Here is a 15,046-nt window from a genome sequence, read left to right on the forward strand (position 1 = left end):
TGTATGGCTAAATCTTACCTTTTTTTTTTCTAATTTTGGATGCAAGCCCACAGCGTCCCTAAAGGAACCTGGACTGAAAATAAAAAAGAATGCTTTTTTGGCATGTACATCAGGAATGAGCTCAGGAGAAAATGTCTTGTGCTCAATAGAAAGTTTAATGTGCTCACACTAACAGCTTTACATGCTAATATAACAGAACTGTGTACATGTTTAAAACCCTTTTTTAGTCTGTATAGATGTCAATGGGCCATTTAGTTAAATCTGTTAGAATGGCAGAAAGTTCCAGTGCACATGCAGATAAATGACCAGAGTAAAATTAACACTGAGATTGTTAAATTTAACACTAGAAAAGTGTGTATATGTGACTGTCCACTCTTTTGAGTGTCAATTTAACACTTTTTAAAGTGTTAACTTTTTAAACTCAACTAGAGTTATTCCAAAGTGGTAAAAAAGTATAAGAACTGTTTACTCAGCTTTTAATAAACGTTTTGTAATCAGATTGTGTAGGTCAGGCTTTCAACTTTTGGTATCCTAACCCTCACTTTAACCCGTACTCTTACCCTAAACAAAAGTTTAATCTGCTTTTATGTTGAAAGTTTTGGTGTGTATTCCTGTTCTCAGATACAGATGGATGGTCTGTGAGAGTGCCTGTCAGGGATGAACAGTCTGCAGCGACACTGTCTAGAGAAAGCTATCACACGCTACTTGATGTGTGGTCAGGTATAAGTGCATACAGATTCAGGGCTCTAGAGAAAAGGAGTTTTTTTTTTTTTTTTTGAGGTTTTCTCATTTAAGCCAAGGAATAACTAAAACCCACAGACAGTGATGAGAGATAAAGATGAGAAAGAAAAATGTCTCAGCTTTTATGTTGTCATTTTCAGCTGTTAATTCTTTCCCTCCTCTAAAGAAACATCTGACCCCAAAATGCATACATATTAATTTGTACCTTTATCTCTTACATAATAAGTACAAGCAGCTTCTTAGTCGGGGTTTTAATGTTCCTCTGAAATTGTTTTGTAAGCTCAGGTCACAGGAGGACTTCTAATAATGGCAATAAACCGAAAAGTACCCCTTGCAATTCTAAAAGAGCTGGCTTCTCTAATTAATGTGGGAAGCTCATTTTAAAATGAAACTCTCGTATCCACTTACATTTAAAAGGATGAATGGTCCACACAACGGCTCATTTAAAACTCACACGCTCTCACAAGTACACAAGGGACATTTCTGAAATCCCTTGTGCTTGTGCACAGGTGTGTGAGCTGTGGCATGACGGCTCTGTTGGCTCCACCCTGTTGCTAATAACCACTTAGCATACTCCATTTACTCTTCTTCTGCTCTGCTTTTTCTGTTAATGGTAGACATTAGGTTACATGACAGGGCTCAGTCACTCCTCCCTTGGGTCTTTGACCTTCTTTTTGTCTACTGCCTTCCCCGTCTTGTGCCTCCTCCCCCTCATCCCTTGCTTTTAAAAGGAAATGGAAAATGGCCCACCAAGTGCCTGTGTGATTTGACTAAAGCTTCTGTGATTTCCCCTGAGAAAGGCTTGGCAGTCCCCACATCGCTGGCCGGCACTGAGGGCTGTTTTGTGCTTCCATCTCCCCAGCTGACAGCGTATCGGACAGACAGGCAGGCTGGAGCTAGCTAGCTGGCTGACTGGCTGGCTGTGGAAGCTAGACAAGGCAAAGCTGATCTTAGGGAAATTGAAATACTCTGACGGAAGCCGGGTGTGAACAAGGCTGTCACTGTAGGTGTACACAGAAAATTGCACTCTGAGTTGGCTCTTGAGATGTGTGTGTGCTGCATACGTGTGTCTTATTGTGTATCTGTGTGCTGCAGCTGAATTACCTAGGCTAATTGGTTTCATGTCTGAAGACAGTTTCTTCCAGTAAGTGGAGATTGTGAATGAAAGGCTGCTTTTCCTTCCTACCGGCGGCTTGTCACCCATCCTCAGTGTAATTTTTTTTTTTTTATCCACTTGAACTGCAGATGACGCACTTCAAGTGCGCCATCATTTGGAATGATTTCTTAAATCACTGCAAGTTCAATGAGGTTTCTCCAAGTAAGCAACAGCTGCGAGCGTGCACTTTGTAGGACGAGGGCGGTGAAACCTTCTTCGTGATCAAGGCCACTGTCTGCTGGTTGTGTTTCAAGTGAGATTTCTCCTGTATCAACAACATGTGTGGGCATCACTAGCCGACCGTTTGCACAGTGGATGATGTCCAAAACATAACACAGCAACTGCCATCTATCTGATAAATCCCACGCACCCTTTTTATCTTCAGATCATCACCCTGGCATACCTTTCACTCCTCTGTCTCCCGGTTTTTATCTGTTTGGCTGTAAAAATACAACTGATGGCTAGTAGTGGCATTGAAATATGTCCTGCTTCACTTGCATTAAGATTGAAGGTTTAGCCCAGAGAATAAACTGCATGTTACAGTGGGAAATTATGAATCTTTCATTACTCTTGTAAGGCTAACATATCACCTAGGCCACTATAAATCTATGTGTAAGAGGAGAGAGAGACGCAGAAGGAACGAGTGCTTCATGATAACTGCCAAACTTCTCTTCCCCTACCCAAGGCTGTATCAGGTTTCAGATTTCAGCAGGGCAGATATTAATCAAAACAGGTCTGACAGACTTCCAGGGTAAGCTGCCAGACTTATTTGTCTAGGATGTGTCACTACGGGTTAGCAAGAGTAGACTGAATAATCTTTATGTTGTAATATTTCACAGATAGAAGTCCAGGTGTGTCATCTTGAGTAGTCCAAAGTGAGAGAGATAAATTCCGCTCATCTCTGAGCCACTCCTCCTCATGACAGGGTTTTTCTTCTGTGTGTCATAACTTTTTATGGTCTGGGTTTTATGTGCAACCAGTGTACCAACAAGTTATCCAAAGTACATCTTGGAAACCTGCCTAAATGTTGAGAAAACCACAGCAAAATAAATTATTTTTTCCCTTTTTTATAGATTAATGCACTGTGGAAACAAACGTCCCCTCTTTTTGATTTTTTTTTTTTTTGCATAATTGTCACTCTTAAATCTCATTAAATAAACTTTTATATAAAACAAAGATTACCCAAGTAAATACAAAATACACCTAAACCTACCGGGGCCAATGTGAAAAAGTAATAACTGGTTTTATCACCCTTGCAGCAACAACTGCAAGCAAGCATTTGTGATAACCAGCAATGAGTCTTTCACACTCAACAGAATTGTTTTAACCCTCTGAGACTGCCGTTGTCAGATACGTCAGTATGAGGTATAGGTCATAAAAAAGTTAAGTAACTTTTCAACTGTAAAACATATCCACTTTCTTTATTTCCTCTGAAAGCCCTCTGTTTCACCTTTCTAATGATGCTATCCATGCCTCTGTAGCCCTTAGGTAGCTTTATTAGTGAGCATGGAAACTTGAGTGACTTTCAGTGATCTCTAAAGATTAAATCCATGCAGTAACTCCAATTGTGAATGTGTTTTTTATCAAATTTTAATCAATTTTTGATTGTTGTTCCTGCTAGCTTAGCATTAGCTGGGTCCACAACAGTTTTACAATGTGACAGTGTCAGAACATTTAGTACTTAAAATCATCATGCCATTAAAGTACAGGACAACATTCAATGACATCTTTTGTCATCACAATTGACATTACAGCACACACAGGCATTAAAGACATTACTACAATAAGACAAGACAAAACCAAGTCAGGGTGGCATAATTGGACGTTAATCATAATAGAGGAAAAAGATTCAATTAATCAGGATTTTTATTTTTGCCATAAGCGAGTGTTCACCACTGTTCCAAATTTTCCCCATTTGTGGATAATGGCTCTCAGTGTGGTTTACTGGAGTCCCAAAGCCTTAGAATAGGCCTTGTAACCTTTTTTTCAGACTTAATGATGTCAATAACTTTGTTTCTCATCTGTTTTAAATTTCTAGATGGCGGCAAGATGTGTTGGTTTTTGAGATCTTTTAGCCTCCTTCATTCCGCCAGACTGTGATTTCTTGATTCAACAGGTCTGGCAGTAATCAGGCCTGGGTTTGCCTAGTGAAATTGAACCTTAACATTTCAAAAAATGTGGTTAATCACAGTTCATTCATGATTTAAAAAGGGGAGCAGTTACTTTTTCACACAAGGCTAGGTAGGTTTGGATAGCTTTTTCCCTTAATAAATGCAGTCTTTTAAAAACTGCATTTTATATTTACTTGGGTTAGCTATGCATAACAAAAAGAAGCCTTTTTTTGTAGCACTGTATATGGAAGGTCCCCACAAGGAGTAAACAAACTTCCCCAGCCTCACCTTGGAGTGCTGTGTCTGTAAATGAGGAGCACTCAGCACAGCCACATGCAAACCCATTCAGACTTAAAAGCCATGCACATTACCAATACATTTTCTGATTTTCCTGTCAATATCTTGGAAATCCATGCATCTATGCCTGTGTATACCAACAAAAGCCTCACATACAAACCATGGTGTCATGCTCGCACAGACAGAATACGATACAAAGCCTAGCATTTAACAGCATGACGGAGACTCAGACATTCCTTCCAGCACAGTGCTGAGGCTTTTGTTTCTGTGTCTCTTGTCTTAGCAGAAAGTCGAGCAGAGATGGATGAAACGCTGTGAAGGATTCATCTCCTCTCTGTTCGCCGATGATAGTGTCAAGTGATCACTGGGGCTTGAATGCGGTTCAGCTCTGTGGAATGATACTCAAAATAGCTCTTTTTGAGGCTAACTGCTTTTCATCCTTTCTTTCTTGTTCTTTCTTTTGCTGCAGAGACCGTGATGGACACTCGGGTGGCCACAGCTGAACTGGGCTGGACAGCATATCCAAATTCTGGGGTAAGTGTAACACATAAAACAGAACCATGTCATAAGTTTCCACCCACTTTTTGCAAGAATTTTAACAAGTAACATGAAAAACAGTGCACGCAAAGATGAGCCAGACAGACAAATAGGCAGGAAGTCAGGCAGGACGGGAGTATAGATTTAAGTAGTGCCCAATGTGGCCTCTATTATGGGTATTATTTTCTCTCTGTCCCAGCTCATAATGACTTAATGACATAATGGGCTCACGTAAGCCCCTGAACACAGTACCTAAGTCCCTGTAAATGGAGGCTGGGGGGATACCATAGACATAATGATACTGTAATGATACATTTATGCAGGGAAGTGGAGGTATTAGGATGAAACGGGGGAGGAGGAGCTAAGAGGTTGGAAATGCTTCGGGCTTTTTCTTTTCGGATATTACAGGAGAACTATTTCCAACTTGCAGGTAGTAGTGGCAATGCAGGAAAGCACCAACTCATCAGAAAGGGATTTTTTTTCCCCCTTTAAAGAATCACAGTATTAAAGCATGATTGGCCAATTACACAAATGGACCTTAAGAGAATTTAAAAGCCTTGTCCTCGCTGCTGTAATTTAATAACTCCGTGAAAAGCTCTGCAGACCAACACTGATGGCATGGATCTTTCAGGAGCAATTCAGGACAGACAAAGAGTGTTTCTCACATTTTCAGGGTCTTTGGGTCTTTTATGAGGCATTTTACACACGTGTAAAGGGAGCTTTTATTGCTCTTGGACTGAGTGTTGGCACTGGAAAGTGCTGCCCTGTGCCTGTTTTTGGTCGACCCAAAGGAGTAGTAACTAAAACAGCCTGGAATGTGGTTTAATTTTGTGGGTTTATTTTATGGTTACACAAGTTTGTTTGTGTGTGGGTGTTTGGTGCACAGAATCCTCTTAATTTGAACTCAATACTAAGCTATTATTTTATCTCAGTGAAATGCTTTTACTGTCAAGTTGCATTGATATATCAACCGATAAAACTGACAGGGGAGAGACATGCGGGAAAGGATCCACGGGCTGGATTGAACCCGAGCTGCCGGTGTGCATGGGGTGCAACCGAACCACTAGGCCCTCTGCACCCCTATGCTACAAAGTTACATTTTGATTTTTAATCTGTCTGAAAACTTGAATCAAGGAACCAATGATGTGTCTACGTCTAATAGCATACTGTCCCATACTCCACGATTCCTTCAGCATTTGAATGGTATCTCTCAGCCTCACGCCATGGGAGACTCCCATGACTTTCACAGCCCTAAAACTTTATTACAAGTAATCTGTTTTCACAGAACAAGACACTTGAAATGTTTTCTCTGAAGATAGTTAGACTGATAGACTGTTAGTTCAGACAGGCTACGGAGACAAGCGCTGCCATAATCAGCTGATCTCATGCACGCCCTCATCAGCTGAAAATCAGCTGCTTCACTCTAGGCACACTATTGGTTAATCAAACTCATACTCATATTTAACACTCGGCGACCACAATTGTTTGTATATATGAGATGAAGGGACACGTTATTCAAAGTTAAATGATTCTTAACAATAAATTCCTCTGAAAGCCCTCCATTGTGCTGTTCTAATGCCACTATCCATGCCTTCATAGCTCTTACAGAACTTTATCTAACAAGCCTGGAACTTGGCTTATATTCTGTTTTCTTCAAAGATTTAATCCACACCAGTATCTCCGACATTGGACATTTTTAAAATCCATTTATAACCAATTTTTCGGGTAAGCCTGTCACCAAATTGACTGTTTGTATCCCAAAATCCGTTGTGACTGGACCGTGACAACCAATGGAAGGCTATCCTGTCATTACATCAAGTTTTGTCATACAGCGTATGTGCACAGACTTTGAAACTGTAGAAGAGAGCCTGAATAACTCATAATAGAGAGGAAGAGACACAGAAAGGCTGTGATGTGGCCCTCAGAGTCTCTGCGGACAGGAACTATTTTGAATAATGACTTAAATTCCCCAAATCTCTGGGTATTTTTTGTTAAAATGTGTATTCTTTGAAAACTTTTTATCACAGAGTGTTTATTTTTAATTTTTTTGGTTCCAAAGAGATGTGACAAGTTTACCGTATTTAATACAAACGAATTTTGAGTTTTAATTTTTCAGGGTTTTTTGTCCTCTAGTCTTTATAGTCCCATAACTTTTTAAAAATTCAAGTGACATTTCTACTGCAGTACACATATTCCAGTTTGTTCTGACCAAAAGGATGTTTAGAGCTTGACTGTGCACCACAGGATTGATGTTTAACAAGCTTTTTAAGACAGAAAGTCCAGGTGAGACACAATGGCTATAAAACAGCTTAGGGCTCACGGGGTTAAACTGCACTATCATAGTTATGCTTTCCTGCTTCCATTGCGAGCCGCTTTTTGCAACTCTTCTCCACCCCAGCTTCTCCTTTATGATGCTTCTGACTTAATCAGTGTCATTCTGTTGTCATTGATGCCTGCTTTGATGTGGGATTTTTGCTGCTTTTCTCAATTACTCTAAGGTTTTTCAGATTTGATTTAAAAAAAGAGGAAAGAGACCCAATCTGTAGATCTAGGCAGTTAAAGAACTAATGTAACCAGTTCAATTTGTAACAGTATCCAAAGGAATATCATCTCAACAGCACAAATGTAACATTGAAGCAAAGCTTTTTTAAACCTTCCCCCGATATTGAAACCTTAATAGTTGCAGGTATGGTAAAGATGCAGTCTCTTACAGTCTCTTACAGTACATCTTGATGACTGCCAAATAGTCCATCAGCATTTTGTTTGACTAGTTAGAAAAAAATTTGCTCAATTTCTGACTTCAGATTTCCACTTTATTTTTTGTGGAAATGTTGACAAAATGTCGACATAATAGCAAATAAGACTGAGTTCCTTTATAACGATGAGATACGTTTTCTTCTACTTCTCAGCCTTCACCCTAGATGTTACAAAGCGTGAACAATATACCGTATACTATTCCTTCTTGATGCGCCCCTTTGGTCAGAGACAGGCATTGTTTGACTTGACATGGAACAAAGAACAACAGATTTTTTTCAAGGATAAGCCTCACTTTGTCACTTTTTTCTCTCTGTGAGGTGAAAATATCCACTAAGACCTACTGAGTGGAGACATTTAGAGTGCAGTTTCCATCCAAGGCTGTTGAGTTCAGTGAGCCTCCAGGCACACAGAGCCCCTCGACTGTGTTGAGCATAGTTTTTTAAGCTGCTCCTGGTGTAAGAGTTCAGACAGGCAGAAACCAGCTTTAGGGAGAATACACTCATAATGCTCACTTTAAGAACTCACCTCACTCACTGCTTACTTGACCTTGCTTGTAGTGAGTGAGCAATGCAGCTTCATAATATGCACTCTGGCTTTAAATTGTACACACAAGTAAATAACTACAAATCCCCATAATTAAAAGGGTTTGATTGTTTTCTTTTGTGTGAGAGCTAATGATCTAATTACATGGAGTTTGGCTCATTTTTGATAATTTGCTGTTATAAGGTGGTTATCTCAGAGGGTCTCTAGTGCACCTGTTGTTTGTGTATACAAATAAATTAAACCCCAAGTATTAAATATCTAACCAGACATATTTATATTCCACCTGTGTACCATATCTTATACTATGAACTCTAAAAGACTCTTATGCCTGCCTATAGCCTACAGGGATTGTAAGGAGTGAAGTCGATGCAAAGATACAGGCTATACAACACACTTTGACATGTATGACTACACATACCGATTTTAATAATGTATATATATTTGTTTGCATTGCCGCTGGATACTTGATCAATTTTCTTCCCTGTGCAACCCCGATAACTTACAGACTATCGCACACAGCAAAAGAAAACACACTCACACACAGGCCTGTGTTGTCCCTGAGCCATTCGATACATCTCATCAACTTCCTTCATTGGCTTCTCCTTCAGGAGTTCATAAGAAGTGTAAAAGTGTGTCTGTTTGTGGTCGGCTGACCTGAAGGGTTAATTTTGAAGGATTACAGAAGCAGTGTCATTAGTTCCACTGATGTAAACACAAGGACATATCACGCCTGGCTGTGTGGATGTAAAATTAAGCGTCAGTATGCGGACGCACACTCCTGTATTAGCATCTACTCAAGAGAAGAAAGGCTCTGCAGGAAAACAGATGTACACATGAAAAATAACATTACATTATTCCTTCATCATGCACATTCTCAGGCTGACATTTGTCTATTGTATCATTTCAGCTGGATGTATTTCATCCTTCTCTCTATAGACTCTCACCTCAGTCATCTATTTTTCCTTTCTCACCCCCATCCTCGTGAGTCAGTTCACCCTTTCTCTCTCTTCATCTCCTCTGACGCACATGGTTTGTTCAGAAAATGCCCTCTGACCCCATCATACACAAAAGTGACAGCACAGATATGAAGGACAATGACTCACACATGCAAACGTATGAATACAGCACATATGCTTACCTCTATAATGTTCGTTTACAGGCAGCTGAAGTAAATGGAAGCATTTCTAGCCATAAAGAGTGACATGGTTCCTGAATTTAAAAAGTTTTATAGATAATCAATTTACAGTGAAACAACTTTTTTGAAAAGATGATTTTTTTTATGGTCAAATGTGTACATATAGGCAAACTTTTTTAGTTTGCTGTATTAAATAAAAAAGACCTCCTACAAGGAAATTTATTCAGTGAGGTGAACCTTTACTTAAAGTTGCATTATTTTACAGTAAAGAAGTAGAATTGAGAGTTGAGGCTAAAGGGGCATCTACACTCAAACTTTAAAAGGGAAGTGGTTAAGACATGCCTTATCACTCATTCCTGCTGTATTCACTGGCCACATCAGACAGTCCTTGCTGCTTTGATTTGATCTTTAGCCATGACATTTTACACACCCAAGACAGACTAACCATGAGACACAACTTTGTTTGATATCAACCTTATTTTAACCCTCTGAGACTGACTTTGTTATATATGACAAGAAGTAAGGTAGTTTACAAAAACTTAAATAACTTTGGAACCATAAATTGTGGCCCCTTACTTTTCTCCCTCTTGTAGGTTGCTGTTTTGCTGTTCTAATGACACCATCTGTGCCTTCGTAGCCCTTCTGGAAGCTTCTCTAGCCTGGAACTTTGGTGACTTTTAGGGGTCATTTAAGATTAAGCGTCAATCCCATTCTACGCCTTAGCCCTTAACTTAGCCCTTCCCCTTGGTTTTGCAAGTTCACATCAGGTGAAGGGTGTCCCAGTTCTCTTGGAATCGAGGAATAGGACTAAGGGCCAAGGACTACATAGCCCTTGAAACAAAGATTTTTCAGGACTACACTTGAAACCAAGGGGTATGATGAATTTCCCTACATGCACTGCGTTCACTTGCGAAATGGACCAACAGAGGAAGGAGGCGTGTAAATGTAAATATTTTCAGCATTTATAAATGATTATAGAAAATACGACCGTTGTGTTTTCTTATATATTCAATTTGAAGCTACTAGGGATGGGAACTTATTGTATTTCAGTACTTATACGTGTAAACCAGGGCTATTAACTGTATGAATATATGGAGAGGATCAACGCGAAGATCCATAGTATGAATGAGATGGTTGGAGCTTTATTGGCACCTCTGATGATGCACTGTTTATCAGCACTGTGTGATGATGAACAGCATTCAAGTGAAATCTCATTTCTTAGGGGAATGTTTTCACCCCTACCTCTTACCACTTTGTTTTAAGGGGAAAGGGGAAGGGGTAGACAAAGGGGTAGGGCTAAGGAGAAGGGTTAAGGGGTAAACATGAGATTCACCCTAAACCTACACCAGTCAATCCTGTGTTGAGCTTCCTCCTATCCATTTTTCTAATCAATTCTTTGATTGTTTCTGATGCTAGTGGCTATGCTAAGCGTCATTTTGTATATTTTGTATCCCACAATGCTTTGTGAAGGGGCTGTGACAACCAATAGCAGGCTGTTCTGTCGTCTAATCATGCTTTGTCAAACTGTCAGAGTATCAACTGGGACGGTTGCACACGGGCACGCTGTGCCATGGCCTGGCACAGTTTGACTGGCGCTGGCACAATAGCATACTGTTACACATGCACCACTAGTTTTATGTGAGTCTAAAAACAAGTCAATTCTTCTTTCTGTGTGTAGATCAGTAATCAGAAATGATGACGTTTGGGCTATTAATAACCTGAGGTGCTGTATACTCCAACAGCAAAATCAAGCACAATCAAACCATTTTAAAAAACATTTCAACTTTTATTTAACCTTTTTAATGTGAAATGTAGATGAAGTTAATTGGTGCTTGATGGTTATTTTAGGCTCTAAAATTTTTGCAGGTCACCAGAATGTAATTAACTATAAATAAGGCCCAACTTTATCTTTAACACTGAGCATCACTTCACATTCTTAGGTAATAATAGTTGTGGATTTTTATTTTCATATTTCCTTGTAACAATGGGGGAAAAGAGAGCTATTTTGCAGAGAGAGAGAGGAAATTTGACCCTGATGTTACTCTGCCTGCTTGTAAAGTGTGAAAACAATGTGACATCTATAAGTCACTTCCATCACCTCTGTGATCAATGTCATTTTTTTTTTTAACTCAAAGCATTTTATTAAAGGATGAAAATAAAGCACCTGCAGAGGTGTGCATTCTGCTTGCTGTATTTGTACATGCACAAGATCAAGTGCTTGTATAATGTGGGTTTTAAATACTTGGCAGTTATACTGTATACGCCTTAGTTCACAAGAGGCAGACTGATTCCCTGCACAAACTATCAATCTCAGCGCTGTTTCATAATACTTAGCAGGACAGGCATGGTTGGATTGACTTACATGCCAATTCATCGTAAGCTGCAGTTAACAATGTGTCCCACTTTTGTCATGTTATTTGATTTCCTGCAAGCTGAGTTAGAGTAATCTGGATTTCCTTTTGTGTTTTTAGCATATTGAAAAGGTGAGAAGTTGGGATGTTGAAGATCAAACCTTTTAGAAGAAGGTTTATGTGGTTAAAAAGGGGAAGTTAAGTGGAATGTGTGGTGTTCTAAAAGCAGGTTAGAGCAGGAGCCTCTTAAAGATGCTTTGAGGCTCATAATGTTAAGTAAGCTGCAGCTCTATGTCACCACAGGGAAATATACAAAAACCATAAACACCCGGCCTTATTAGGCCATTGGTCATGTGTGCTTATTGGTGTTATGAACAGCTGGATCACAGGTTAATAAAAGAAAAGAAAAGAAAAATCATGCTGGCCGTCCTAAGTAAGGACAGACAAACAAATTTGAAATCTTTGGGGAAACTTCACTGGAATTTCACTAGATGGGATTTGGCGAGCTTGGAGGGAGTGAGAGGGGAAGCGGATGGAAGGACTAAATGTGTCTGTGCAAAGTGGAGTGGCTAAAAGGGGTTGCACAATCTGGAAAGGGGGGTCATGAGGTGGGTGGGTGGGGTGGGATTAGGAGCAACCTGAGTGAAAGAGGGCAAGAGATCAATTGTGGGAGAGAGAGACAAAAAGCAACGACTGCAATGTCCAGCTACAGCTGTGCGTGTGGAGGAGAGCTCAGCTTAACTCGTGACTGTCGGAGGTCGCAGACAGGGTCCCGGCTCGGAGGTGAGATCCTTGGAGAGAAAGGGAGGGGGGTTTAAGGGAGGGTGATTCTGGGGTCAGTGGGGTGGCTGTGGCAGTACTGACAGAGGCTGTGGGTGCTGTCGAGCGTGGATAAACAGAGCAGGTTGTTAGGGGCCTTGTGGGATGGGGGTTTGCTGAGTGGAAAAGTGAGAGATGTGGAGGATGAATGTTTAGGGACACAAAAGGTGTAGGGAGTGAGGATGAAGACAGATAAGGAAGAGATTTTGGAGGAAAATCCATCTCTGCTTTGGATGTAGCAGATGCATAAAGACAGAAAAAAGAGTGGATCTCATCCTGAAATGTTTGTTTGCACTTACACTCTGTCGCATTTCCCTTCTGTAGGTCTTGTGTGTGCTCAGGCATATCTTAAAGAGCCTAAATGTGCCTTGGAAAATGTGCACCTGCATGTGTGAGTGCAGGAACTGCTGTAGAAGAACAGGTTTAGGGCGATCCAGGCCGAGCTCTCCCGCTGCGCCAGAGGCTTCGGCAAAGCTCCTGCAGGCCTTAACTGGACAGGTGTCCGCATACACTCAGCGATTCCTAAAGAGCGTAGATAGATCCATAACAGCCATCACACCATCTGCTGACCAGACTCAATACACCTCAATAATTCATTCCCTGACAGACAGACAGCAAGGCAGAGGCTCAGCCTGCACAAGGGGGCACAGGAGGGAAAAGTAAGGAAGAGAAAAAGGAGACAGGAGAGAAGATGGGGGTGGATTTTAAGCGAAACAGAGAGAGGGAAAAAAAAGGATGGAGGTAAACTCTGAACCTGCAGAGTCTGGGCTGGAATGCAATGAGCGGCTAAAAAAGCCGGTGAGTCATACTTTCTATGCTCCAGTGCTCAGGTGAGAACGATGTCTTCATTTCAGGCATGCACACAATTGTGCACACAATCGTGCACATGTGCACAAACTGATTTATAACTACACATGTGCAAGAATTCACCTTCACATGCATGTGCACGAATGCACACATATAACTCCTCATAAACCGCTAATGAGATTTTTTTACACACAAGCATAAACACACATGGCTGACATTGTCATACCAACAGAAGACCTATTTCGTTGTGCTTCACCAGTTAATGCATGTATATGGATGTAAGTATGTCACAAGAGCCTTACCTTATCCATGCTTAGATCATATTTGGGATGTGGTGTTACATGCACACAGAGAATAATAAGTTATTCCTATCCCTGGTTATTCCTCTGTGGTTTAATGCAGGCTGACCACATCACGTTGCAGAAACAGCTTATCCACCTCATTTCTAGCAGTGAGAGAAGAAAGCAACAGCACATATTAAACCATTCCTGACTGACATTGTTCTGTCCCTGCCACTGGGTAGGACAAGGGAACAAGGGTCAAATGCACAATGGAGACTGGTGGTACTTTCTTCTGCTCATTCCAGAAGTAATATTCTTTCGTTGCTGTTGCCATGTTTGTTTTACTGGTAGTTCACTTGGCTGAGGCAAGCATAATGTAGTCAGCCGCCATCAGAAAATGAAGCCAAGCTTTAGTTCAGACAGGACATGGAAGTCACACATCCAGCTGCAATCAGCTGACTGGTGATGGTTTACATATTCACATGATAAAAGTAGCACATTTAAGTACTTTTGCATTACCAAAAATCAAAACCCTTTTACTCCTTGTTCCACATATTGGTTATTAAAAACAGCAGGTAGTCTGCTGTAATCTACTGATAACTAGGATCACATGATCACTAACTGACATAAACCCTGTAAAGCTCTGTGACACTGCACTGTTACAGGCAGAGTTTAACCTCTACCACCATAGCCTCCTTCTGTCAAGCCTAAAGTTTTGTTTGCACCCTGATGTAGAGTTTTTAAGTCAAAGCATGCTGTTTGGCTAACAAAGGGAGCAGCTTTTAGCAGAGCATTCAACACCAAGCAGAAGTCTGTTTTGCAATAGACTGTTAAATTTTTGATGAGTGTTCCTGTCTGACATGGAGTAAGGTGCACGCTACATTATTCTGTTGTCTTTCAGAGTGGCAAAATAGGGTTTCCAAAATCAGCTTTTTCTAGTTTCAGACATCAGGATACGATGTTCACAAGCCCAAACACAAGATGTAATACTTAAAACACTCAATCCAAACCAGGATGCTCAAGTCTCGGTGAACAAGCCCAATGCCTTTCTGCTGAAGGTGCTCTGAGCTCACAAACCAATCTGAGCATGAAAAGTGGAACTGTAAGAAAATTGATCACTTATTCCCCAATGTTTCCATGGTTCTCAGCCTGTGTTTGTCTGTGCATGGCTTTGTATTTAAGCCTTTGTGTCTCTCTTTTGTATGCTTTCTGTAGAACCACTCCCATGCCATATTTTAGCTCCAAATATTTGTTTCTGTTGGTTTGCTTGCTTTCTAAATCTTATGTCCAAGACTGCAGCAACATGTAGAGGCAGACAGGCGAACATGACAGAATTATAAATAACATTAAAACATGCCAAATCAGCCTTGTTTTGAAATCCCTTACCACATTTTCCACAAATAGTTTGCCAGCTTCAGATATTTTACCATTTTCTCTTTTTTGTTTTTCAGACAAAATAACATAATCCTTCAATTATTGATTCCCTCCCTGCTTCATATTCCACATGTGAG

The 15,046-nt window shown here is 40.5% G+C and overlaps 1 protein-coding gene across 2 annotated transcripts in view; it reads left to right on the top strand.

Moving 5' to 3' along the window:
- LOC121520296 (ephrin type-B receptor 1-B) overlaps positions 1 to 15,046 on the top strand; it is a 233,456-nt gene that overhangs the window by 65,150 nt on the left and 153,260 nt on the right. For both annotated transcript variants that reach the window (XM_041803668.1, XM_041803669.1), the window contains exon 2: positions 4,775 to 4,839. In XM_041803668.1, the coding sequence (XP_041659602.1) occupies positions 4,775 to 4,839 (65 nt within the window). The remainder of the gene's footprint in view (positions 1 to 4,774; positions 4,840 to 15,046) is intronic.

The sequence above is a fragment of the Cheilinus undulatus genome, linkage group 13, assembly GCF_018320785.1.
Source record: "Cheilinus undulatus linkage group 13, ASM1832078v1, whole genome shotgun sequence".
NCBI classification, from domain to species: Eukaryota; Metazoa; Chordata; class Actinopteri; order Labriformes; family Labridae; genus Cheilinus; species Cheilinus undulatus.